Raw genomic sequence first — 27,846 nt, forward strand, 5'->3', positions numbered from 1 at the left:
AATCGCTGTTCAAAGTTTAAAAAATGTTTAATACCATTATTACATAAGAAATAACTAATACTGTAGCTGTTAGAAGTTAAGGGGAATACTTACTGAAAGTCTTTCAAAGTAGGTGTTCAAAATGTTTCCTTCGGGCGTCTGACAATGTGCTATGTGTAACCAGAAACACCTGCTGCATTAAGAAGTACAATGAAAAGTGAAAACAGTGCCTCTAGGTCAGGATTTCCCATCCACTGGACTTTCCCATAATGGCTGTTATCTGTCTATCAGTTCACTTATCAGTTCCACTCAAGCTACAGTACTTTTTGCCATATCCTGTTACTGTAAGTTATAGATGTTTTAAGAAATGTTGCTTAGTGAGTGTGAAAGAATTACACTCTTAATGATGTGTGGCTGGGGTAATAATGTAAGACCGTTTGCAGAAGTAACACATTTATTCAATGCTACTTTTCCTGATAGAGCTCCTATTTCTAAATCCACAGCACAGTACACAGTTGCTCGCTTTGTAGACACTGGTAGTGTTAAGGATCGAGCCAGATCTAGACGACCAAGTACTGTGACAGACGAAGACGGCTCATTAGACATTCTTCGGTCTTTCATTGAAAATCCAAACGAATCAGTTAGATCAGCAGCACAATCTCATCGAAAAGGTCGTGAATCAGTTCGCAAATTATTAAAGAAGTCTGGTTTCAAAGCATACCGTGTTACCCTGTTGCAGGAACTAAGCGAAGATGATTTTGATCGCCGGATGGAATTCAGTGAAATTATGATGAATAAAATTGACCAAAACCAAATACTTTTAGACTGTATTGTATTCTCAGATGAGTCGACTTTTATGTTGAATGGCCATGTTAACAGGCATAACTGCCGGTATTGGGATTATGTTAACCCACGCTGGATGAGTGAGTGTCACACACAACGTCCCCAAAACTTAAACGTATGGGCAGGTATCGTATATAATTCAATTATATGACCATTTTTCATCGATGGAAATTTAAATGCCAACAAGTATCATGATATGCTCCAAAATGAGATTGTTCCTGCTTTACAAGCTACTCTGGGTGCTGACTTCCAAACATGTTTTTTCCAACAAGACGGAGCACCGCCACACTATGGTGTTCAGGTAAGGCAATACCTAGATGCATTATTCCCACACTGGTGGATTGGAAGACGTGGTGCGATTGAGTGGCCGGCTCGTTCCCCTGACCTAACTCCGCTTGACTACTTCCTATGGGGCTACATCAAGGACAAAGTGTATCGAACTCAGCCTACAGATCTGAACAAACTCAGACATAGGATATCACATGAAGCTCAAGCTATTCCACGAGAATACATACAAAATGCAGAAGCCAGCTTTTATAACCAGTTAGCACATTGTCAGACGCCCGAAGGAAACATTTTGAACACCTACTTTGAAAGACTTTCAGTAAGTATTCCCCTTAACTTCTAACAGCTACAATATTAGTTATTTCTTATGTAAAATGGTGTTAAACATTTTTTAAACTTTGAACAGCGATTTCTTCCGACTGGATCAACCTCTTGAAGTCCGGTTTGCGGCATTGTTTTCAGTTTAAGTAGACATTTAAAATCATGTACAACTCAACATAGGCTGTCATTAAAGATTTTGTTATAACCCCCGACAGGCCGTCCCCCAAAGGTGAAATCTGACCACCATGTACACAGAAAAGTAGCTTACAATTTCCAGTAACGGTATACCAAATTTGGTTGCGATATCTCTTGTTGTTTAAAAGTTATAAAGTCGTCCTAAGACTTAATGGTTACCCTGTATATATATATACAAACTGGTACATTGATTTCTAAAAAAAACATTAATACAATTAACACATATATTTAAATTAAATATAAAATAACAATACAACTCTTTGTTTAACATTTATTTTTTTGTAACTCCAATCTTTTTAGTCTAGCATTTTGCAATTTTTCTCGTAATTCTATTATTTCTGGACTTTCTTCTTTTGCTTTGTTTGGTTTTTGTTTCTCTGCCACCATGTTGTTGATTAATTTTCTGCAAATATTTTTTTGTGTATTAATAAATATTGAACATAATTAAACAAATGTTTGTTAATTATTTGTTCATTGGGATTGTTTCAAAACTTGAATTGGATTTTTAAACAACTGAGAACATATTTAATTATTTAGATGAATAAGTTACCTAAATTATGCATCTGACAAGTGTGCTCATTAAAAAATTAATAAATCTTACTTGTAAGCTTTTTATTCTTGAAGTAAAATTGGACTTTTTTAAAAGATCAAAACAATCTGCGAATGAAAAATGCGAAGCAGTGAATGTTGTCATGGCATTAGCTCAGTGCATGGCTAGTATTATATCCACGTGCAGGCTAGTATTGCAAGCATTTCAACGATTAATATTATTTGAAAGTTATGTACTTACACAATTGATAAACACACACACTGACACTGATTTTGTTTGTACTTATAAATTTGTGTTTTATGTACTTTTCAATGATGAAACAGAAGTGTGAGATATCTTATTTGGCATTTATAATAAGAAAACAATGACTGCTCTTTAAGAAGCAATCTCCACAATTTAGACTAGTCAAAAGTAGATTTCAGAGACGTTTTATTTTCTTTCAAGAAAAAAGTTAAATATTCAAAAATTAATTTCTATTCTTACTATGCAGATGCATATTTTTTTGTAAAAACTATTGTATATTCATATTTCTCTAGCATTTGCGTTTAAATCTCAAAGTGAAAATATGATGTACGAGTGGAATGTGTAGTTTTTAAGGTATTTTTTTTTTTAAACAAAAAGATTTTGAGCAAACGTTGAAAACTTCAACATAACCATAGATATTTTCTGGGCACACTAAACAACATAAAATGAGAGTGAAAGGATTCTCTCACATTATTCATTGCCAGTGAACTTTAAACAATTAATCTGATGGCAGTTTAGTAGGTACATGTAGACAAAGAGATACAGCAATGCTGGTACATTTTGTGTTGGTACTCCTTCATTAAAATCCATGGATCTATTTAGTATGCATACAAAACTGAAGAACCGTTGAAATAATTAGGCTACCAAATTCGTCAAGAAAAGGGAAATGACCAGCTGAAAAACATATTATAACTGTTTTTGGTAATGATGACGAAATAATCTACTTCGTCTTTAAAATATTTGAGTGACCCATATTTGAGAACAAAATGTGTAACCCCAAGAGTAGACTGTACTAAAATGTAACAAATATCTAATTTTGGCTAAAAGCATCCATTTTGTGTTCTAATTTTAAATTATAAAATAATTAGAATTTTATTAATACCAAAAATTTTACTTAAGTAAGAAGGTCTGCTAATAATCTATCTTTTTATGCATAAACAATTATACTATATTGTAGTATCAAAGGAATACAACATTTTCCAATATACAATTTTTTATTTTGTACAAGGCCTTTCTGAATCAAAGATTCCATCATCAGGCACTTCACAAATTATCAAATGTTTACATTTTTGTAATAATAATTAATTTTATATTTTTTCTTTATCTAGTGATACTACAATAAACCGTTTTTCCAATGCTCCAAGATTCTACAATTATACTATAATTTAACATTAAAAAGGCCTTTTTTGTTGAAAATCCAATCAGTCATCCCAATAAGAGAAAACATTGGTAATTTTTCATAGAAAAATAAAGTAAAAAATTAAATTACTTTTAACACTTCTTTTAAGATTAGTGCATTAAAGTTGTTTATCATTGTACATACACGAATAAAAGTGCAAACTGAATTAATTTCGATGTTAACAAAGTACTTACTTCTGTTGGCGACAAGATTCAATGAATTGTTCAGTCTCAATCAAGAACTGTTGTTGTTTGCGTCTTTGTTTTCTTATACACATTTGTCGATTTTTTATTTCCTCTTCTAGACTGGCTCTGTTTATTTGAAGTCTTTCATACAGCTAGAAGAAAACATGTATTATTACATTATACCAGGGATGAAGTGATGTAGGATTTGACAGCCCTTACAAGACTTCAACTTTTAAGCAAAAATACTTGTTTTGGTTTTTACTTTTTTAGAAACAGATTTAGTATGTTTAATAAAATATATAATTAATATGTATAAGTTTTTTTGTTCACATCCTGTCCAATCATTTTTGTTTATACATTTTTGTTCATTTAATAATTTAAATGTTGATATTATTTAGAAATGTTTAAACATTTTATAAGAGTAGTAACGTCAATCTGATAGTTTAAAGTCTATAACTAACAAAACTTTTCTCAAAAAATAATAACCTATTGTTATGGGTATATGATAAAACTTCTCAGTTACAAAAACAGAGATTTTTGCTTTCTTTAAGGCCAAGCCAAGAAAATGTATTCAAGATTGGAATACGTATGAGACTGAAATCAATCAAATCATGTCAGAAATGCAAAGGTATGATTTTGTTACAGTTCATAAATGAATTTAATTTAATCAGTGGCATAACTATGATTTGGATTTAGGCAGTGTTGAATCTGATTAAAGAGCACACCACACCAGAATGGAATAAATATATTAGAAGTGCTGATTCAATGTTAAAATTTATCTGCTGTATTTCAAAGAAATTGAATTGTTGTTATACGTTTAATATTTTTAATTTTTATTACTTTGGGGGATGTTCCATCTCTCCTTTAGTTATGTCACTGGATTTAATGAACTCCGCTGTGAAAGGATTGTTATTTTTCTTCTTTTTTGTACAGCTAGGTTGATGGCTTCTCTCTGCTGATATGCCACTGCAAAGTATATATAATCTATGATGTAACTCACAGTACCTCTGTTAAGGACATCTCACACAGGAGTCCAATGTTCATTGTTTCTGTTGGGTCAAATTTATTTTCCTGAAGATCTTTCAAACTTGCCAAAGCCTTTATTTCCTTTATAATTTCAATTCGTTTCTCCAACTCCTCTTTGTGCTAGAACATACAGTTTTGTTTTTAAACAGTCTTACAAATTTGTATGTGTATATATATATATATATATATATACACACACACATACAGATATATATATATATATAAATGTTTGTCTGAATGTCCTTTATGGAATCATAAATTATTTGTCTGATCATTATGAAAATTTGTATGTATTTTTCCACAGAGAACGTTTATACAATATGGCCATTGATGTAACTCGCCACCAGGTTGTGCTGCAAAATATAAAAGGTTTAAGAGCGCCTGCACATTATGAACTGCAATTACGAGACAGTTACATATATTAATTAACCAAACACTTTTTGAAGGCGCTAAGCTATGATGTATATTTGTCTTTAAAATACATTTCTGGTTGAATTTAAAGCTTTAGACCACTTTATAATAAAGTACATGTACATGTGCAATGGCTATAAACATACACTATTGACAATTTTTTTTTATTGTGGCAACAATACAAACTCTATATCTGCATTGGAAATATAATTTAATTGAACCGGAAGTGCTCATATACGCGTAAAACTTACGAAAAGCGTGAAAAGCCGCAGGAAACGGCTAGTATTTTATAAACAACACCACGGAAGATTTTTGGATAGTACTTAACAAGATATTTCTTATAGTAGTAATAACATAATCTTTATAAACAAGATATTTACTGAAAGTTTACGCATTTAAATTACAAACCTAACCCAGAGTTCTTATATTTTATAAGAACAATTTTAAAACAAAAATACAGGTTGTTATTAGTGAAAAATGATTTCTATAAATAACTTACCTTTAGAATTGCAGCTTCATAGAGCTGCCTGCTCGTTTCTGTTACTTCTTGTGCTATAATGCAACATACAATTTCAGTTGGCTATAAATCAGTTTGTAATCTCTTATACTAAGAGTAATATTTTCATAGCAACTTTTAATTACTATAGAACGCACCTTAAAATATTACATACAGGGAGACATGGTTTAGAGGTTTAGACATGGGTGTGTCAAACTTATGCTGTTGTAAAATGTCCTGTAAACATAGGTCTAGTAACACTGTCATTTAGCCACTAGCCACCATTTTGTATTTTTGTATAAAATAATCCACCATTTTGTATTTCTTATAAAAAAACCTATAACTAGTTAAGCTACAGATACCAAACCTTATAGCAATAGTTTATGACAAAAAGAGGAAAACTCAAAACAATAACCGTGTTATTTGCTTTAATAGTAACACAATCACAACTGTTGAAATTGTTTAGTAAAATGATAACAAAAACGAATGTAGTTATAACAAATGTAAAAGTTAGATACCAACTATTTTGCAATTTCTATTACAATTACTCCAGTAATTCATTGAAATCTATCAACACATAAGTGGACATAACCACTCTAAAGACACACTTACAGAAGCGGGGAGTAACTAATATTATTCGCAAGTTTGTTGCTAATAGCCAAACAATACATTTCTTGACCTATGTTTATATGACATTTTTGTTTGAAATAATAAGCACTCTCTTTTCTGCTCATGATAAATAAATCACAAGTTATTTATTGCTCAAAATTTGGCAAAGTAGAAGTTCCTAAGAAAAGAGACTTCTAACCCACTCATAATAGTTGAATGAAGATAGTGTCAATGTTTAAAAATATGTTTTGCTAGTAAAGTAAAGTATTATCATTAAAGAGAAAACCCATATTGTTAAAATATGTATAAATAGCAAAACTATCATAATTTTGGCTTAGCTACATACGAGTATTTATTATAAGTATTCTAATATCAAGCACATAGCCAGTGAGGGGGCCCAAGGGGTCTGCACTCTCCCACTAAGTTTTAATTTTTTCTCCCCCTAAATTAGTTTTTTAGTAAACGATTATTATTATTTAAATAATTCAGTCTTACTGACATGTACTGCTAAAAGATCGTTCTCAACAAAGAAACGGGGGAAGAACTTTTGAAAGAACAAAATGAGGCCTTATTTTTCCTGGCTACGTTTTTGTCTAATGCAGTAATGCCTAATCCCCTTTTTAAATTGTGTGTATGCATGTGCACGTGTGTGTGTGTGTGCGTGTGTGTGTGTGTGTGTGTGTGTGTGTGTGTGTGTGTGTGTGTGTGTGTGTGTTTGTGTTTACACTAACATATACAATATATTTATATTAATACATTATTGTTGGAGAAAGTACTCTGTTTGTTCATCAATTTTAACTAGTATTAAATTAGGACATAGCCACTTTTTTAAAAGAATGATGAGAATAAAATGTTAATTTTTTACTTTTACTAAAAAAGAGAACATGAGCACTATTTTTATATAGATTATAGAATAATTTACTGTGTAAAAGTACCTATTTTTTGTTTTTCATTTATTATATTCTTCTTTTTCTCTGATATATTTTTTTGTATTTGTTGTGTCTTCTCTATCATTTCTTTCATCTTTTCCTCGTGATTTCTCCTCATCTCTTTAAGGAACTCTTCAGTTTCTTTTTTCTGAAAATTCACAAAAGCACATTAGTAATGCATTGTTGAAGCTCATTTCTTATTGGATCTCTATGAATAATTAAAAAAACACACACTCCAATACTAATTCAATTTTATTTGTGTGAGGCCTTTTGTTTTCAATCAAAACATAATTGGACTCACATAACTGAAATAAAAGTGGTTGTTATAAAATTTAATTAATATGGGAGTGTTTGGTTTTAAATTACTATCAAACACAGTAACTACTTAGAAGGAATTTGTTTTTGCACTTGGAGGGTGTGATTCATTCACCAAGATTGTGTCATTTATCCTGTGATGAAGTATCCAAAACTACCAAAGGACCAATTCAGTAGGCTTTAGGATGACTTTATCCCTGACCACATGTGTTGTGCCCCTGATGGTACGAAATACTTCATTCCAGGCACCTAAGGATTGTTCTGTTTCACACAAGGCACAGTATTTGGAAGAGGAAAGCTACTGGTTTCCTTGCATCCTTAATTTGTAATTTGCAGTTTAATCTTTACTATGGTATCCATTACTGTACCTCCAGCTGAGGCAAGATGTCTCATCACATAAAGAACGAGTTAAGAATATTATCGTCTTTCTCTGAGACAGTATGTACACTGAGACGGCCTGTTCCGTATCTCCAGATCCAGGTGTACCAACCAGTGCTCTGTCAGGAGCTGACACAAATTAAATCATATTCCTCTCAAACTAGTTACTAATGGTAATGGCTGCCACAGGTGGTAATCATACTCTTCAAAACCATGCCTGATCCAAACTTTGAGATCCCAATGAGATGAGAGGTCCAATGGTCTTCAGTGCCATTGTCCCATCCATTCTCCTAACCTTGCAGAGTCTTCACTCTAGCATTTACTGCAGCTTCTCGTCTTTACTGCTCAGATACTTTGCAAAAAATAATTTCTAAATGGCAAGCAAGTCAATGAAAGTATTTCTGATGCGATGGGGATTGTACCATGTACTCTAGCTCTAATCCTCTGAAAATTTCCTAAATAAACTACTTTATTATTTGGGTGTGAAAAGGCTTTCTTTACTTCCATGGCCTTTTTCAACTATTATATAACTTTGGTCCAGAATGTGACCCAGTGTCAGTATCATACTATCAGTATTAATGACGCATCCAAAAACATGTATGAATATGAATGTTATGATTGAATAGTATCACACAATGGTATTGTATTTAATAGTAGATTGACTGCATATCATCTACAAATGAATGGAAAGAAAGAATATAAGTTGTGCACTACATTAAAATATACACAAAAAATGCAGTAGACAGCTTTAAGCATCAAATAGTCCAGAGTTTTAATTACAAATATATAAATTAATTAGTTTAAAATTTTGGTTTTTTTCTATTTAAATGGCTGCTTCATTCTTACAGTAACACCCTATATATTGATATTGTTTTATAGTAAACAAGTAAAGTAAAAAAAATTTTTTTTTAATATACTGGTTATTGTAAACATTTGTACGGTAGCTCAAAAACAGTTTTATATACTAAATATTTTCAAATTAAAACTACTAGAAAATGTATTTGTTTTCAGCCTATATCAATGTACACTGAAAATAGACAAAATTGTTTAGAAAAATCATTATACTCCTAACTTTGTAATAAAAAGAATTATTTTTATAGATAATTATTTTAAAATATTAAGTATAATTTTCTGATAATAAGTAGGTAGATGTGAACATTTAGCAGGAAAAAGTATAAAATTGACAAAACAGGAAGCGATTTTTTTCTTTTTATATTATATATTATAAAAAAGTAATGTTATATTTTTGTAGTCATAGCATTTTGTGCTTTTATTGACATAAGTATTTTTGTGCAAAATTGTAAACTATGTACTGAATATAGTCTATTTTCCTGTAATGGTTTCTACTTTTTCATACCTTTAATACACATAATTCAATCATGAACCTGGAATTTAAATAAGCAAGAACCTAAAGGTTTATTTACCAAAAGACATATCACAAAAAAAAACAGTTTTAACCTCCAAATCAAATTGAGCTTTCCGAGCTTTGTTTGCCTCCAGTAGAGCCTGTCTGGCCAGGATGGCCTCTTCTCTTGTCAGCTGACCCTGGAGATGTTTCTTCTCCAGTTCCTCTAGTTGAGCTTGCTGTTCGCTAGCCCTGATCTGCTCCATCAGTTCCTCGTACTTCATGTAGTTTGCCGCTCCACTCATTAGATCATTCACCCTTTAAACAGAGATAAATTATTATTTTTTTGTTTCACTTAGGACAACAAGATGAGGAAATCCTTGTTGCACTTTACATCTAAAAGGACCTTTGCACTGTTTCCGGAATGACAGAATATTTAGGATAGGTAAGTTTATTGGTTGGAGCCACCTCCTGTCGTGATTTCATGAGGAGAGATAATAGATGGTATCAGTAAGGGTGAGCTAGCTAGATAATAATAATAAGATGTTATCAGTAAGGCTCAGCTAGATCTGTTCCAGCCTCTTCCAATCAAGTGGGCACGGGATACAATATTCCCTCACATTTAGACTTGAATAAGACTATAGACCACTCCTTTATACCCAAATATCTCAAAATTTGCGGTTAGTGGTGTGCTGCTCTTGGACATCAATTGGGTAGCCCAAATTTAAGTGGCACATCGGGTTTTGCTGTACCCAGTATAGAATCTACTGTCAGGTACAAACCGAACAAAGTGAACCCTAATGGGAGTATATGTAACTATTCAAAAATAAATTAAATTTGTATAAGCGGCAATGGGCTGACAGGTATTTGCCTTATACCACTCCTGAGTTCCATATAGTAGGTTAGATTATGCCAGTTCCAAGAACAGACATAACAGGCACTGCATTGTTTGGAAGTGAAAATGTTATAATATTTCCAGATTTAATGGTTCTTGTGTGCATTGAAATTGAAAGTGGTAAAGAGCAATTAGGGTGTTTTGGAATTTGGGGTTTGAGTTAAAAATAAAAAAAATATATGTTGTAGAGTGAAAGAATTATTTACAGTGGATTTCCATCAGCTGCTCCTTTTCCACAGTAAAAATTTGACACAATCAAAAGGTGCAAGCTGGTTGGTGTCTGGAAGATTTTACTTCTCCTGGACAAAATGGTTAATGCTTCTGATCTTCGGAACGAATGATGATCAGTTGAGTTTGACATGATCAGTAAAAAAATGATAAAGTATATGTTGTATCATGACTTTGGCATGCTTTCTCTCAAATCTTAGAGTCCAAACACCGATGACCTACAAAATCCCAAAGGAGTTTATGATTATACTATCAGGTTTCATCAAAGTGTCATACCAATAGTCATATATTGAACTATACATGTTCAATACCTATTAGTCCAGTGGCAAGTATGTAAGTAGATACTGCTCAATTAATCCCCTTTAAAGAGTTCCATCTCCCCATGATGGATTTAACTATTATATTAAGCCAATAAAATTCAAAGGTTGAAGCTGATATCGATTGATTAAACGAATATGTGAATCGTATACATAAAAAACTTGGTTTCTGAATAACATTTAGAGAATTTTAATACTCAATTACAAATAGCTATGCAAACAGTTATATTTTTCTAAAATTCATTTTGAGGAAAAGAAACAATTGTATTAAAAATAAATTCCACCAGACAGAAATACTTTGCAAGAATTTGGAATTACAGTTTGTGTTTAACTACCTCTTATTGACTCAAGTTAATTTTATTTCCACCTTTTTTGAAATCATAACTTATCTCTACTGAAAAATCTACTCTAAAACTGTTGAAGTAAAAATACGGTAAAATATTGTAGTAAGCCAACTGTTAGAATTTATTTTTAATTCTGTGTTTATACATTTCTTTTTACATTATATTTGGTTATGTAGTAATAAATGGCCAGTTGATGGGGTTCAATAATTAGTATATTATGTTGCGCTGATCACCAATCCTTATGTACAACTAAGGATTAAAAATCTAAATTTTGGGAGCACAGAACTGCTAAAGAGTATTACTTGTTTTCAAATACTGCGTACTAGCACACAAAACTAGCTTCTCCAACCCAAACCCTTCTCCTAGTTACACCACTCTTATCATTAACATTCGTCAATTCATTGTGAATAGTTTTAATGTTTCCAACTTATTACAAATTTACCTTTGTATTTCTCTTTCTTCTTCTTTCATGACTCTAGATGCCTCTCGTAGAATAGTTGCTGCATTTTTCCTTATGGGAACGTCTTTTTTAAGATCAATTTTCTGAAAAAAAGCCAAAGTTCTTATGAGTTAAAAACAAGTGCTGATGTTTGAATTTAGGAATATTTTAAATACGAAGGGTACAAGTAGATTATTTATGAAAATGTTTAAAGTTAAGCAATGGGTAATCACAGAGTTAGGACATAAGCTTTTCAAGAAGAGTGTTGAATTGAATTCCTGTTTTATGCATTCAATCATATAACAGCTAAAAAGGGTTTAATCTGACCCATTTGGATTATAATCAGTTGTTAATAATTATTTTTATAGATGTAAAAGAATAACCTTACAAGGAATTTGTTCTACTTGCTGTAACCCTTGGTTTGGTCATAATAACAGAACTATGATGATTAGATCAAGGTCAGAAGACGATGGACCAAATCATTAATGGTTAGATCTATCATTGGCATCCATATCTGAATGTCAAAATAACTTGAGCATACCTGTATATGGGTCATTTCGTTTACTGTCATAGCAAATCTCTACTATATTATTTAACCTATAAGATTTTCAGTACAGCTTCCAGAGTATTCCAGGATATTCAAGATGAATAAAGGAGAGGAATTGGGGCTGCCTCCTGCCTAGAGCAGCCATCTTAGGGAGGACAGTGGGCATCATCTCAATCATGTAACACTGGAAAAAGAAGAGGTTTTTTCCAGCCTCTGCTGGTCAAAGAAGACCAAGATGGGTTCCCTTTGGATTGTTGAATCCTTTTACACTAAGGGAACCCTCCATAGTAAACTAGCCCTTTCAATCAATTTATCGTATCTCAATTTCTCATCATTTGTGGTTAGTCATATACCACTAGATTGCCCAGAAGTGACAATCGGTTTTTGATGTATTCGTAATAGGTTTCACTTGGAGTTATAAATCAGCCAGAAGTGAACCACCTTGGGGAATGAATGTCCTATATCCACACCCAATACTCCCTCAACATCAGGCTCATAAACTTGTAGACTTCAACAGAGAAGTTTTCTGAAGTATTTGCACTAAGATTAGTGTAATGCCCAAAACACATGACCGTATTGTAGCTCCAAAATGTTACTGGTTGAGCAATTATAGTTTATGGTTGCTGTATGAATAACTCTATGAACTGGTAGAAGAAAATCTCCACACCCGACCCCTTTCCAACGCACCAATGCGCCTTAACAGGTAAGTCACTGGCTTTTTAATTAGACACACAACTATATACAACTTTGAGAAATCAAACTATGTGTTTTAGAAATTTCTTCTAGAAATCAGTTCTTTGTTTCTTTGATATCAGAGCAGAAAATATTTATCAGTGTATTAATATTTAAATATGTGTATAATACATTTTTGAATGAATCCTCTTTTATTCTATACATAAATTTAGCTTGGTTGCATCTATATATTTGCTTTTAAAACATAACTATGGTATAATTTATGATTAATTGATTTCATCCTTTTATTTACTTCTCTATGTCATGGCAGTACTACCTATTTAATACTTTCAAACTGGGTATAAAATACTTGTTAGTTCTAAATGGCATAAAGCCTGTTTGCTCTAATGTTCATATTTGTGTATTACTATATAGAAAGTTTTAGTTATTCTTTTATCATTGACTTATACGATGCAATCTTATTATTTGATTTCAGTTTATTGTAAACGCAGCTTCACAACTAAAAATTTATGCAAGTTGGTTTAATTTACAAAATGTACTTTAAACACAGCATTTTGTAGAATAAAACTGCTGAGATGTTGACGTTACTAAAACCTGCTTGACGATTATATATAGATCAGGTTTTAAACGCTTGTTTGAGAATAAACAAATAACTAAGAAAAACCAACATCTTCAGCATGTATCTTAACACAAAATCAAATAATAAAGTTAAGTTATTCTTACTGTGTTTATATTACTAAAAATAAAATTTACTTTCTTTTAATTACAATAAAGAGGAATATAATTAATGTCTTGTATAATTAAATAAGGCAATTTACTACTCCTTTAAAGAAGAGTTTCACTGCATTTGGTGTTCATTTAGATTGCAGAGCTAATACTAAAAATTGTTATTTTCTTTACAATACAAAGATTAACAAGCTTACAATAACTCTCCTTAGTGGAGCCACTGGTTCCGTCTTGTCACATGAGCAAGAATGGTGCTGGACATTTTTAACTGAGTCTGAAAGTTTTGAAAATGATTCATTGGCAAAACTGAGTGTTTGTAAGCTCTGTTCTCTATTCCTCTCCTGCAGAGACTTAAGAACATTTTTTATTTTTGGGCTGAAGTATGTAGATGGTGGCACAGACCTAGGAGATTGTAGTTTCCTTTCCTGCAAACAAATAAAAGAACTATTTATTTCTTGTTTAATATCCTTGGTTCACTATAAAACCAAACAAAAATGTAGTTGATAGATTTTTCAGGTATTTAAAATTACTTCTAATTTTGTATGTCATGTAAATATTTTGTCTGTTGGAAAATCAAAGAGTTGAGTTGAGATAGTAAATAAAAAAAAGATAAGTCAATGTAAGATAGCATGTGAACTTTTTTTACTTTTTCTTGTGAGAATAGACTCTTTTAAAGTAAAAAGAAAAATATTACAGGTTTTAATTTGTGTCTAAATTTTAGTATTTATTCTTTGAAGTTAGATTGGATTAAATATCTTTTAGATATAAGTAACATTGGCAACTAGAAGGAAAACTACCATTAATCGCAGCTTGTACTGCAAAATAAATCTAAAACCGTCACATTTTAATCCATAGCACAACTTTGTTTATTAAAATATCTGAATCATGAGAGCACTTCAATCACAGTTTTGACACAATTAATATTTCTCAGTTAAAATAAACATGATCAGCGATTATGGTGCAGTCATGATGTCCTTCTTTGACTAGAGTTCCTGATCAATAGAGTCATAGTGAACATTTGTGAATAAAAGGTTTGGAATAATTGCTACTCAATATTGATTACATTTCAGTTTCAAAGCACTACTTAAATACGCCATATTGAACTTTGCATATTCTGCGGGAAATGCAGTGTGAATAAATTTCTAGTTTTTGTTATTATCAAGTTGTTATGGGTTAATACTTTTTATCTAAAAGATCATATTACAATAAAAAGGCAAATTACAGTATGCGTACAGAGAACTATGAATTACTCCATATAATGAAGTTTTTAGAGACAACACATACATTTTTATAGATATTGACTGACACAATATATTTCAAGCTGAACTATTTCAACGTCTGTTATGAATCATTATGGTACTTTTGATACACGACTATCTGGCCAACTTATATATTGTTCAACAAAAGTTGAACTCTTTTTGAAAATTTTGAACAACAAAAGAGCTGTTTAACGTCATAATTCTGGTGTTATTTGTACAGATAATGTACTAACATACATACCAATGGAGTGTTACAAGGAGGTGGTGGGGAACGGTAATTGAAATTCAAGCGGGGGGACACGGGAATAGTGAGTTTACGGTGGGTCTCTTCTTTTGTTGACTCCAATTTTTGTTCAAAATCGGCCAACATCTCCTGAAACAGCATCTTAACGGATTAGTAGATCGAAGATTGGCTGCAACACAAATTACAGAAGTAGGCATGTAGCTGTGCGCGTGAACGGAGCAGGCTAAAGTTGTACAGTCATGTGTAAAAACATTGGTTTGTGCATAATCACAAGTGAGCGGTGAAGGTACGCAGTGGCAGTGCCTAGTCTATGTTTGCAGAAACGCACGTACAGTTTGAGGACTTTAGCTGCGCGCGTGACCTTGAGTGTGTGGTGATAGGCGGGAGGGGTGGCGGGGTAGCATTATGCGCTGCGTCCCGAAAACATTTCCTGTGACTCATGGGTAAAACCCTCCTTTCAGGAATCGTACTGGCTCAAATAACTCATCACACTCGCTACAATTAGTCTGTTTTGTGACAGTGCTGATTGTGGTGGAATTAAATAATAAGAGAATACCAAATAATAGCAATAATAGGACTTATCCTTGTTTTTCAGTGGTTATAGTGTTGTTTAACGTGTTTTTGAAAATTATATTTGTCAATACTAATCTGCAAATCGAAATCGTGAGTTTAAAGTCGTTAAAGAGATTGTTGCCCCTTCATCTCAGCGGCTAGCACGTAAACGCAACCTGTTACACAGATAGTGTTTATTTGTTGAAAGGGTAGTATTAGGACCCTACGAGCACAGCTAAAGTCCTCCAACTGTAGTTCTCTCCCCGCCATCAGCTACCCTCAATGTCCAAAGTCATGAGTACATCTGCACACACATCTACTGTAAAAGGTTTAATATTTCTTGTACTAATTACGATGAAATTAACTATGAAAAGACAGTAGTTTCATGAGTCTAATTGAAATTAATTATTTGTTTTGTTCTACATAGTTTGTTGCTACGCTTATTAATTGAGTTTTTATCAAATATCAATATTACCTTTATCGTTGATAAGGTGTATGGTTAAAAATTCGATTAAAAAAATTCTATATCTTGTTCTTGTAATGCTAAAAAATAACAAAGTACAATATCACTTAAGTAAATTGTACAACACAAAAGAGTTCTATTACAGACATAAACTCCAATGAAACAAAAATACCTTAATTTGTTTCTTGTGCTTAATGAATTTTATGTAGTACTAATATGAGTAATGGTCCAGTATAAATACAGGTAAAGAATAATAGTGGATGTGGTAAGTTAACAGTTTCACTGCTACTCACTACCTGGCTTGTATTCTAATACGTATATTATGTAGCATAAAAGGGTGTCTTGTTTTACCAAAGTTTGGACTGCTAAGAAGCCTTTCTTATATCCAACCTGGGGATAGTGACTTTTAACCTGGATTATCGAACCTTCAGAAGGTTCCATAATGCAAGCAGCTAACCACTACAAATGGCCAGACAAGTTAGTCTTTTCAAAATATAAAATCGCTTCGTTGTTATCCATTCAAAGAGGTACCACAACCTCAGTTTTGGCGGGCCCCTGAAAAGATATTCGGTTGGGCCCTGACATGTCTCGCCAACCGCCCTAGTGCAGGTGTGGCGGGGCTGGCAGAGCCCTGGTAAAATTGTCAGAAATAACCGGTCCGAGAACGGGCCTGACCATAACCATTATTGTTTAACTTAGGTACGTTAGCAATAATCGCTCAGACAAGACCATTTGGGCATCTATCAGTAAGTAACATCATGAGTGTAGCACTCCCTTGCTTTTTCTATGACCTGCTTATACGAGTATAATCTAAAGGCGGGCCTGAGATTCTCTTAGCATGTTTTGCTTGTAGACGAAGCATATTTTGTTACTGCAGATACAGTCTGCGTAATCGCTTGTCTTATCTGTTACAGTCTCTGTTAGGTCGTAAAAGTAAGTAGAAAAGTGAAATTAAATGTCATTGAAATTTTAATGAAATAAGAAGGGTAATACAGATTCAATCGGAAAATTGAATTAGAGTAAATACATAACTAGCGTGAACGAATCAAGTATCTAGAACGATAAATAATCATCATATCAGTCTATTCCCTTTTAAAATCAATGTCTATTTCAAAACTGAAAAGGGAGGAGAAATGAAATCACATTGGCTTCGTGAAAAATGTTGGGAAAAGAAATGGGTGTGTTTTAAATTTTAAAACTTCTTATTGGCTTCAACTGATTGGTAACGAGGACATATTTGCGTGTTGTTAATTAAGAACTTTAAATATGAAGTCAAATCAATATACCAATACAACTAAAAGGGAGGAGAAAATAAAATCAAATTGGCTTTATTAGAAAACGTTGGGAAAGAAGTGAGCGTGTTTTAGAATTTAAAACTTCTTATTGGCTTAAACTGATTTGATAACAAGGAAATATTTGGGTGTTGTTAATTAAGAACTTTGTGAAACAGAATCAATACACCTATACAGTTCTCTGAGAAAAGCGTTTACCTAAAATAATGGCCAACTGATAATGGAATCTGATATTGTTGCAGCGGAGGTAACTATATATCTTATCTTGGTACAGTCGGATCAGGGTAGTATTGTTACTGACCCAGTTACGTTCAATTTAATTAGTATAATTCTTATCTCGGTACAGTCGATTCAGAATATTATTGTCACTTACCTATAGGTACGCTCAATTTAAATAGTAGAATAACATAATTTTTCGTACATCCACTACAAGCTCAGAATTACTCAATACTATCAAAAGTCTAAAAAATAAAAAATATCTATTCGTAACAATGTCATGAGTACGGAACTAATAAGTACAGAAATAATACAATCATTTATGGTTACATGTAACTTTATGTTCCTTTTATTGGAGGTTACATGATAAACTAAAGACCAGCGTAGTAGTTTCTTTATTTCATGAATTAATGATTTTATCTAGCCAACACATTTTTGTATACAAAGTTCTAAAATATTGTTTTATTACAGAATTGGCCATGTGGGAACACACCCACTTTTTTTAACTTGGTCTGAAAGTTTTTAACAATTTGCCATTATAAACCAAGAGTTTAGGTTTTTGGTTGAACGTTAGCAAAGCATATCACTGGAGGAACTCGACAAGTTTCATTTTTGTTTATCAGTCTGTCCGTACGCGATATCTCAAGAACTAACTTCTTACATAAATCTTCATCTCTATATAGGTAACACTAAGTTCAATAGGTGGTGCTTGTCATTATGGGTAACCACGATGACAACGAGGAAACAATAGAATAAATAAATTTGTAAGCAAACTAAGTTAAAGCGTAAGAAAACACATTACATATTAACACATGTAGTCTAAATACATACCCAACACATACGACAACTTTTGTTAACTTACTTTGTAGACTTTTTTACATCAATGCTGTTGTTGAACAAAAATTTGAATGTATCATGTGCAAGGTATCTCGAGAAAGATTCTATTTTTACACTATAAATTTTGCATAATACTCCATTTCATGCAAAGTATGGACTTTTGGCTGAGTGTCTTTGAAACCTATCACTCACAATTTCTATATTGCCTGCCGGGGGGATATAAAATTTATTTTCTTTAAAATCGCCTGACTGTCTATTAGCAGGACATCTAGAGAATTAAATGAGACATATATTTGAAATTTGGCATACACTATCAGTCTGTTAGACTACACGTGACTGATCTATTATCTTTTTTATTTAGACTTTTTTATCTTTGATTATAATTAGCCGTATGGTTTAAAAAAAACGAACGTACAATCTGTTTCTTTTGAGTTGACTCATATAAATCTCATAAAGGTCGAATCTACCGTGTCTGACCAGGCGTCGTGACGCAGATTGCTGGTTTCAAATGGTTGTGTCCTTCTGGACTTAATCAAGTTGTGTCCGACTGATATCCAATAGTATTTAAATTGTAATTATTATACGTTAGTATAAATCCTTATTTAAATTCTGAAGAAACTGATTTTCATACGTAGGCAAAGTATAATGTAAATTTATCCATGCCAAACACCTTGCTATATAAATTATATCTAGTACCTTACATGATTTTCTGACCTAAATAGAACATAGTAAATTCACTACAGCCATAAAATAAAAAATTAATTATATTTACAAATCTTGAAACGAAAAGTGCAGAAATATCCTGTGCAGAAATATCTCCATCCTGTATTTCTACATATACCTGTGTAGTGAGTTAGTAAAAAAAAATTTATAAGGGCATAGCTAATTCAGATTCCAATCGTCCATTTGTTTATACAATATTTATCCATAAGTTCTATTTTAACTAACTAAAACGATATTTTCAATATTCTTCTTGGCCTATTATTATGTTATGCATATAGTCGTTTATTGCATAACATTTATCCAAGAAAAAATTAAATGTACATGTTCAAATGTAATGTTACTCTTTTAATGCTACTGGGCAGGGTATTTTAGTTTCTTAAATAATAAGGTTTTTTTGTAGAGATCCTCCAACAGTGAACAGGTGAGACATTTCTGATGAGTCAACTGACCTATACAACCATCAAAGGTCAAATTTTAAATTAAGGTCTACAGGATTCTTGGTTGCTGCATTTTAACATAAAATTGACCAATTTTACGCCCCAAGATTTCTTGTAGTTTGAGATTCCTAAATATTATTTTGTACCATATTGTGGATTCTAAGATAGAAATGAAGAGGTGAGAAGCACTATTGTGGATCTGTGGCCGAAAGCTAAAAATCGAAGCACAATAATTGGGACGTACACTTTTGACACGTGGGTTCTACATGGAAAACAATAAAAAATATTTATATCTTCTTATAAAAGGCTTAGAAATTTTATGAAAATTAGATAATGGTTGCGAACAATAATGGCATCATTCCATAAGGGCATTCCACAGTTTAATTTAAAGTGTCCGTTGCTACGATTTATTCATAGCACATTGGACGCAAATTCATTGTAGCACTATTCAACATAATTCTTTCAACTACTGAATTGGTATGAAGGTCGTTTATACCTTACATTGTTCGAATACTTGGTGAGTGATCAAGGATAGAACCCTGAGGAACACAATTACCAAGAGTTTTAGTCGTGTGAAAGAAACCTTAAAGGAGTATTGTTGCTTGATGGAAATCAAAAGGAAGCATTTACTACTGTACACACTCATATAAAATTAAGTTTCATGAAACATCTGACAAAAACTCTTCCACAAAATGAACACTATTTTCAATGACCAACCACCAAGATAAAGACGCTGTGTATTTATCTTAGATAATCTGATATCAATACTGCTGAAAGTCTCGGAATTTGAGAAGGCGCTGACTGACAGAGAAGAGTGGTTGAATATCTTGTAGACCTAAATTGTTGAGAGGAATGTCAAACAGTTTATGAAGTTGTGGCACAATATGAATATGTAATTGTGATGTAATTGAAGAGCATGGCAAAAGATTTTACTATGATATAAAATATGTGTAGATCAGTTGATGGAATACTAAGGATGGTGGAACAAAAACATGTTTGCTGATAACTGTTAAAGCGTGTCTCCACGAGTGCAGATAATGTAAGAAAATAAGACAAGTAGGGCTTAGTTTCAGTCCACAAAAAGTTTTTATTTTTTTTACCTAAGACTAAGAGATAGGTTTTAGTATTTATGTCTTAACCTAAATGTTTACAAATTAACCTCGAGTATCTGCATAATAGGTATAATAATGTAATTTTCATTTCGTAAACTGTATTAGTAGTCTATCGCGTAAAGTATTAATTAACATTTCACATTTATAATGAGTTGATATTTTTATATTGGGCCCTACTATTTCACACTGATTGATTGAACCATTTGAAAGAGCCACCCAAACCCAAAAACCACTTTAGAACTGTATAAAGTATATTACATCCAAAGTTATCGTTCCAGTATTGCTGAAAATGTAATACTCAGTATGTTGTGAAATATAAGAAAATATGAGTGTTTTCTAGATGTTGCAATTTGATTTCCGTAACGTACTCTGTCGTTGAGATTATTTGAATAAAAATAAAAAATAAAGTTAATGATGACCGTTTTTACACATGTATGATTTTTTTGCAGTTTTTGGCACGTACGAGAATACACTTTGTTACTAAACGTTTACATTACCTTCAGTAAGATTTTGTTTTCTCTCATATTTAAGATTATGTTTTGAAGGACGTAATTTTCTTCGAAGTACTGACATCCAGCTAAAAATAGATCTTCTTCAATCGATCTTCTATTGAAAAACTTCAAAAAGTTCAAAGCTTTCTTTAATGTTTCCATTTGCAAAATACTTATCATGCCATCCTTATTGTTACTATCCAATACACTGACGGTAAGGTGAATTAGAACTGAAAAAGAAAGTAAAAATAAACATCTAACTTCTTTTATTTTAAGCCAGGATTCAATGTCTATATATTAATAATAAGGTGCCATTTCAATTCATGTACAGCAAATGTACAAAATTAACATTCTATAACCGATTATAAATTCTTCAATAAACAAAATATACATAACAGTAGTTGTAAAATAAAGATATTCAATATTATGAAATAACAGGACAGAAAAGGAAATGCAAATAATTTATTCTTTTGATTTATTCATCCTAATTATACAGTAGGCTATATCTGAACAATTCGGATAGGGACTAATAATAACAGTTTGTTATTTAAAAGTTTTCTTTAGTTTGTTTGAAAATATATATTATAATCTTTTAAACAGATGATTATGACGTTTACATAATCATACCGTTTAATGCCCTTGTTAATTGAAATCCTTTCCAATGTAGCAATATTGTATGTACTGATTGCTATATTACTAAAGTGATGAATCAATGAGAGTGATTTTTAAGCTCCTGAGAAAATAATTAAAAATAGATTAAAAGTATTATTTTGTCCAAAACGAATGAGTTCCAATAAGATTTTACCTAAAAGGTCACCCTTTCCCATTAGAGATCACAATTGAGTTTGTTATTTTCAAGAAAAGAATACAAACTATGATAAATTGAATGAGTAAAAATTCGTTGCAAATATGTAACGTTATAACTGAAATCACGCTCTTTAAAGCGAAATATGTAAAAAGTGCGTATTGGATTTTGTAATTATATATTATAGAAAAATCGTACTACACGTGATTTTGATTAAAATTTCATTGTTTATTCTTTTAGTACTTCATAAATTAAAACTACACTTTTATTAGTATTTGACGTAATATAATGATTTAAAGACAAAAACTAATTGATTGGGTTATCAACTCTTTTACGATAACTTGTGTAATCAATGTTTAACATTTATTGAACAACTTTACTGATAATTAATAAGTTAACATTTCATACATTGTAGTCCATTAAATTAATACAAACAGCATTCCATTTTTGCATTAAAATCCTCTTTAAAATATTTAGAGTGGAAATACAGTTGGAGCGTATAACGGATCTATAGATAGTTTTGAAAATGCGAAATAAAATATATAATACGTAAAGAAAGAAATGTAGTGTTTTTTTATCCTTTGAAACAAACTTTACTACTCTTATCTCTATGTTTACTTACTTATCAGAGAATTTTGATCACTGCGATCTCTTCGCTTTCCTAAACAATAAAAGTAATTTGCAACGTCAGTAAGAAAATGTCTACGTTGAACGACTGTCAAGAACGTTTCCACTACCGACTCGTATTCTTCTTCCTATAACAATGTCAATTAAAATTGCAAAAGGAAATATATACTTAATATTCACTATTAATGTCCCCTCTTTTGAAATATGTAAACAATGAAAATGCTATTATATACATAATATATGATTAGAAAATGCAGAATTCAGTTGTAAAATGATATTTGTTGAATAAGCCTACTATTTGACTTTAAAACACACAAATACAAATAGACCTTGCCTCTGGAGGTTTAGAGTTCTGGGACGCACTGTAGTCCAATTATTGAAAAAGATCATATACTTTGTTTAAAGTTTTTTTTTATGATGGAATGTTTGAAAGGATAATTGGATTTCGGACATTTGCCATCGTGATATGTTACAAAAAGTATAACACAAGTTCCAAAAATTGAAATTTATGCTCTTCGTATGGAGAGAACACAATTAGTACATATACACGTACTTAAAAGTTACAAAATGCGGCAATGGGCTACAAATAAAAAGTGGAAAAAAGAAAGAAAGAAATTAAACATAAACGAAAACAACTGCTTGAGTCAAGATAGTAGAAAATGAACCCTGGCGTTCACAGAATGCCAGTCACGAGCACAAGTCACGACTCACGAACACGAGATGTTAGACCACAAACACACAACACACCAGCATAGGCGAAAGTAGGACACTAACAAGAAAATCAATGTCGTTATTTCCTGTATTATCGCGGCTTGTAATCTGAAACAATGAGGTAGGAAGGCAAAGGCCGAAAGGAAGAAGGGTAAAGGCAGCCGACTCCGGGTCATATGTTTTAGTCCTTGACCTTAATGCCACAATGTGTGTGTGAGCGAATTTTATTGGTAGACATTTGTTTGATTTGAATTTAAAACAAACACTGCAATAATATAAGTTTTTATTTTTGTGAGGCCTTTCGTACTCAATGAGACCATCATTAATGAGAACATTCATTTATGTGAGTCTGATGATGTTCTCATTGAGTACGACAGGCCTCACAAAAATAAAACCTGTATTATTGGAGTGTTTGTTTTAAATTAGTATCTAATTTCCAATAAGAAAATAGCTTCAAGAATGTCTTTGTTTGATTGTTAATGTTAAAATCCTTCAAGATTTAGTAGTTATTAATTTTTTGTAATATTGATACCCAAACTAGCCTAACCTCAAGCGAATTTCGATTAAAAGAAGATCAAGCACTTAACGATAGAACGAAATTTCCTCTCCACGTAATTATGGAAATGTTAGAGCTATGCACTCAATGTAAATATTTTGAACTAGAGGGTAAAATTTACCATAAAAATGAGAGAATAGCGATGAAATATCCGTATCGCCCTATTTGCCTATGTCTTTATTGAAGAATTTGAGCAAAAGGTCCTGAACTCCATTCAATTAAAATCAAGGATTTGGTACATATACTTAGATGACACTTTCGTCTTCGGTCATGGAGACACTGCATTTAATGAATTTTTGTCCCACATAAACAGCATTGATCTTCCCATTCGCCTAACCATGGATGTAGAAGTTCAAAAGAAATTTCCTTTCTAGATTTTTTGTAGTAAGAGTTGGGGAAGTCCTTAAAAAACAGTTTATCGTAAGAAAACGCACACTGGCCAATATCTAAATTTTCAATCGAATTATAAAAAATCTGCCAAAGAAGGAGTCGCAACAAAGAGTACTTTATTTGACAAAGAAGGGTTAATAGAAAAAAAATCAAAAACGTTGAATTGGATGTTTAAAAAGTGGATACCCTCCGTTTGTCATAAATAAGTACAAAAGAACAATAGAAAAAACATCTCAGAAAGTGAAAACAAAGTAAAATTTACTATATCAATAATTTTGTGTCGGGATTATTGCAGAAAATTAGAAGACTAAACAAAAATGTAACATTAGCACCGCGTTTAGAACAAAAAAACACCCCGAGACAAAGCCCTAAAAAACCAAATCAAAAAAATGGCACTCAGGACTCAAAAGCATTAATTTATTACAGTGTAACATGCTGTTTTTATGAGAGTACATAGCGAGAAAAAAGACCATTATATGTGAGAATTACAGATCGCAAGAAAAATACGAAAAAGGACTAGGGAAAATTTGGAAAAATGTTCAACATTCCTGACATGAAGATCATCATGTGAAATGAGACGAAGCCAACATAATTCACAGCACCGAGACTCTTTATATGCAAACTAAGTGGATCTTCGTACATAAAATCAACAGGCACGGCTAAGTCAATCTGCGGTTGAGGTTATGCCACTTTAGGTTTAAATAAATATTAAAAAAGAACCAACTAGGAAACCTAAAGCAGTTTTCAGTATGTTTAATGTCTTCTCTTTCTCTTTTTACCAATTTTCTTCGTGGCAGCCCATTGCCGTATGTTGTAAGTACGTGCATATGTACTAACTGCCTTCTCATCTGACGACGAAGATAGATTTAAATCTTCGAAACGTTGCGTTATAGATTTTGTATCTTATAATGTTGGCAAATGCATGTAATCGTATTATTCTTTCAAGTCAATGTGGATTTCAAATTAATCACAAGATATAGAACAGCGAGGCAGCATGTATAAAACCATAGTATGTATTTACGCAAATAAAAATAGTCCTTCCGGCTCAGTCTGAAGAAGTAGGAAGATTTTGTGATAGCAGAAATATTAATAATGTATTATTTATGAGGTTAAAAAAATTAAGCTATGATATTAGCTTTAAAGAACACGTCTATAAGTCCTTAAATAACAGAGTGAAAGACTGTGCTATAACCAATTAAGATTTATCATCTTATCAGATAGTGGGCTTAACTAAAGAGCATGGATAACTGAGGAAACATTTGCACAGAGTGGTTAACTCATGAGCTAATTTTGAATTCTATGTATGAGACGAAACTGCTGAAACTTTATATCTTAAAACTTAAATCTGATGTTTCTTAGCAGCTGTCATTAATTAACAACCCAATGATCAACAGCAGCCAAAGAAGTTTTAATTGTTTTGTGTTGAAAATGAACCAGGGCAATTCTGGTATGTGCTGCTATCTTATTTTCATCCATTATGTTTACATAGGTAATATAAAAACCTCACTTTCCAAAGGCACATTTCATTCATTCACCTCATCAGGGTTAACGTGGACACAAGCTCTCAGTGCACCTAAGCCTCAAGCCATCTTAAAAACCAACTCAAAAGAGAGAGATTAAAATGATTAGGTCTACATCTCTATTTTATACGAACTACTTACTTATTTAACTATAAAAAGTCCAGCACGTAGCCTCAAATAATTATATATGTAGTTTACCTGACACAAAATTTTGTTTTCATTTGAAGACAGATAATCTAATGCAGGCATATTCGCATCTGTGTACCCATCCAATAGAGAAAGTATACTGCTGAATATTCGGCTGGATATTTTCAAGTCCTGCAATATTAAAATTCAATTAAATATGTGTTTTGATGTCGTTAGTTCATGGTATCTAAATAATAAACTGTGTGTACTGTTCATGCAGTTTTCGTTTCTAAAGATAAATCAAATTTTAAATTATGTAAAATCCAATTAATTTAAGATCTCTGAATGTATAGGTTTTGTCTCGACATGATTTTATAGACAGCCCATACTGGTGTTGTAATTCGAACATTAGGAAAAACGTTCATTTGAACACTTCCTAAGCTAATTTAAGTTGATTATTGAGAGTAACATTTTTAAATACTTGTACGTAAATGTTAGAGGTAACATTTATTATAGTACTTCTGTGTTTAATCGTAGTCATTGGGAGATAGGTACTACCATCTCTAATAATATTATGAGTTCTCCACACCTGATTTAATATGACTTACATAAGGGAACATCATCTGGAAATGTGACGTGAACGACTAAGTATCCCCTATCACCACCGATATATCTCGTTGTAATTAAAAAATATACATCTTGCACTGAACCCTCACTGAGTGCTCGAGGACGATTTCTACGTGATCTCCAACAAAAACATAACTGTAAACCCTAACATAGATAGTGCAATCTTTCACAGCATTCCTGAGGCAAGTGATGGTAATTGAAATAAAGCTGCATTTTACTGTGTCAATGTTTTCAACGATCATGTTTCAAAGGTTTCCTAATTGATTGCTACTTCAAATCCTGACATAAAAAGAAAACTTTCTCTACTATTCTAAGGATATGAAGATTTCTTAAAGGGTGTGGTCGCTCAATCCCATTTAACCTTCACCAGGAGTGCCAAATAACAAATACTTCTTTGTATGATGAAGGGTAGTCTATTAGAGCGTGTTAACCAATCTTTCCCTTCAACATCATACCATAGCTCAGACATCAATCTCCTACTTGAGTTGTACAAAAGGACGGAAGAACATAACTAGACAACGCAATAATTCCCAATAACCTTTTTACCTTGCTTTATAAGTATTTGGAAGCTAAGCCACAATATGTAAGTTTCGTGATGAAGTGCTAGCAAATCAATTCTTTAACACTATTGACAGCAATACCTGTTTGTACCAAAAGTTTGTTATTGGTGTCTTATGAGTTGAAACGGTAAAAGGATTACAATCTTTGACATTTTTAAAGATTGTAATCCTTTTACAATCAATTCTAAAAATATCATGTTTTTTATCCCTTGAATTGGATATTCGGGTAATACATAAGTGAATGAATTTCAGTGTTATGCCTTTTTATTATTGGTGTAAGCATAATAATGCTTTTACACTTTTTAGGTTGTACCGTCCTTTGTTTTCAAACATGCAAAATTGAATATATTGCCTGTATAATAGAGTTTTCGAGGAATAAATAAAGTCTGAATTGTATGGTAAAGATGGCCGGAGTGTTTAAAACATCAGTATGGATGGTTAGGAAATAAGATGAAGTTGTTTATAGTTTGGCCCCTTAATCATACTCAAAAATAAAATTAATTGTACCCACTGTTTACATTGGAAATTTCAAGGATTATTTATATGTACTAAAATACAATGTAGCTTTTTGTTCTTCCTCAAAAATCGTTATTATTATGAAGATTCTTATAAATTTAATTTAATTTATACACAGTGAAAATTAATCTCAATTAATAGGTAGTAAAGTGCTGGTAGCTACCTTCATATTATCTACTGGCATGGATAGTAATAATTCATCTATGTAAGGCGATAAACATTGTTTTATCAAGACAAAGACAACATTTACACTATTTTCAGTATCAACTAAATATTTGGCAACCGATAGTTCAAAACAACCAT

The 27,846-nt window shown here is 32.0% G+C and overlaps 1 protein-coding gene across 1 annotated transcript; it reads right to left on the minus strand.

Moving 5' to 3' along the window:
* Positions 1–1,855: 1,855 nt before the first annotated feature.
* Positions 1,856–27,846, minus strand: LOC124356145 (serine/threonine-protein kinase MRCK alpha-like). The gene is made up of 13 exons (XM_046807306.1): positions 27,707–27,846; positions 25,913–26,032; positions 22,533–22,665; positions 21,112–21,335; positions 14,980–15,111; positions 13,677–13,904; positions 11,517–11,617; positions 9,404–9,608; positions 7,259–7,400; positions 5,718–5,770; positions 4,787–4,927; positions 3,791–3,933; positions 1,856–2,026 (listed from the first exon to the last, which is right to left on the minus strand). Exons 1-13 carry the CDS (start codon positions 27,725–27,727, stop codon positions 1,888–1,890), a joined length of 1,782 nt encoding a protein of 593 aa, XP_046663262.1. The 5' UTR covers positions 27,728–27,846; the 3' UTR covers positions 1,856–1,887.

This window comes from Homalodisca vitripennis, chromosome 1, assembly GCF_021130785.1.
Source record: "Homalodisca vitripennis isolate AUS2020 chromosome 1, UT_GWSS_2.1, whole genome shotgun sequence".
Lineage (NCBI taxonomy): Eukaryota > Metazoa > Arthropoda > Insecta > Hemiptera > Cicadellidae > Homalodisca > Homalodisca vitripennis.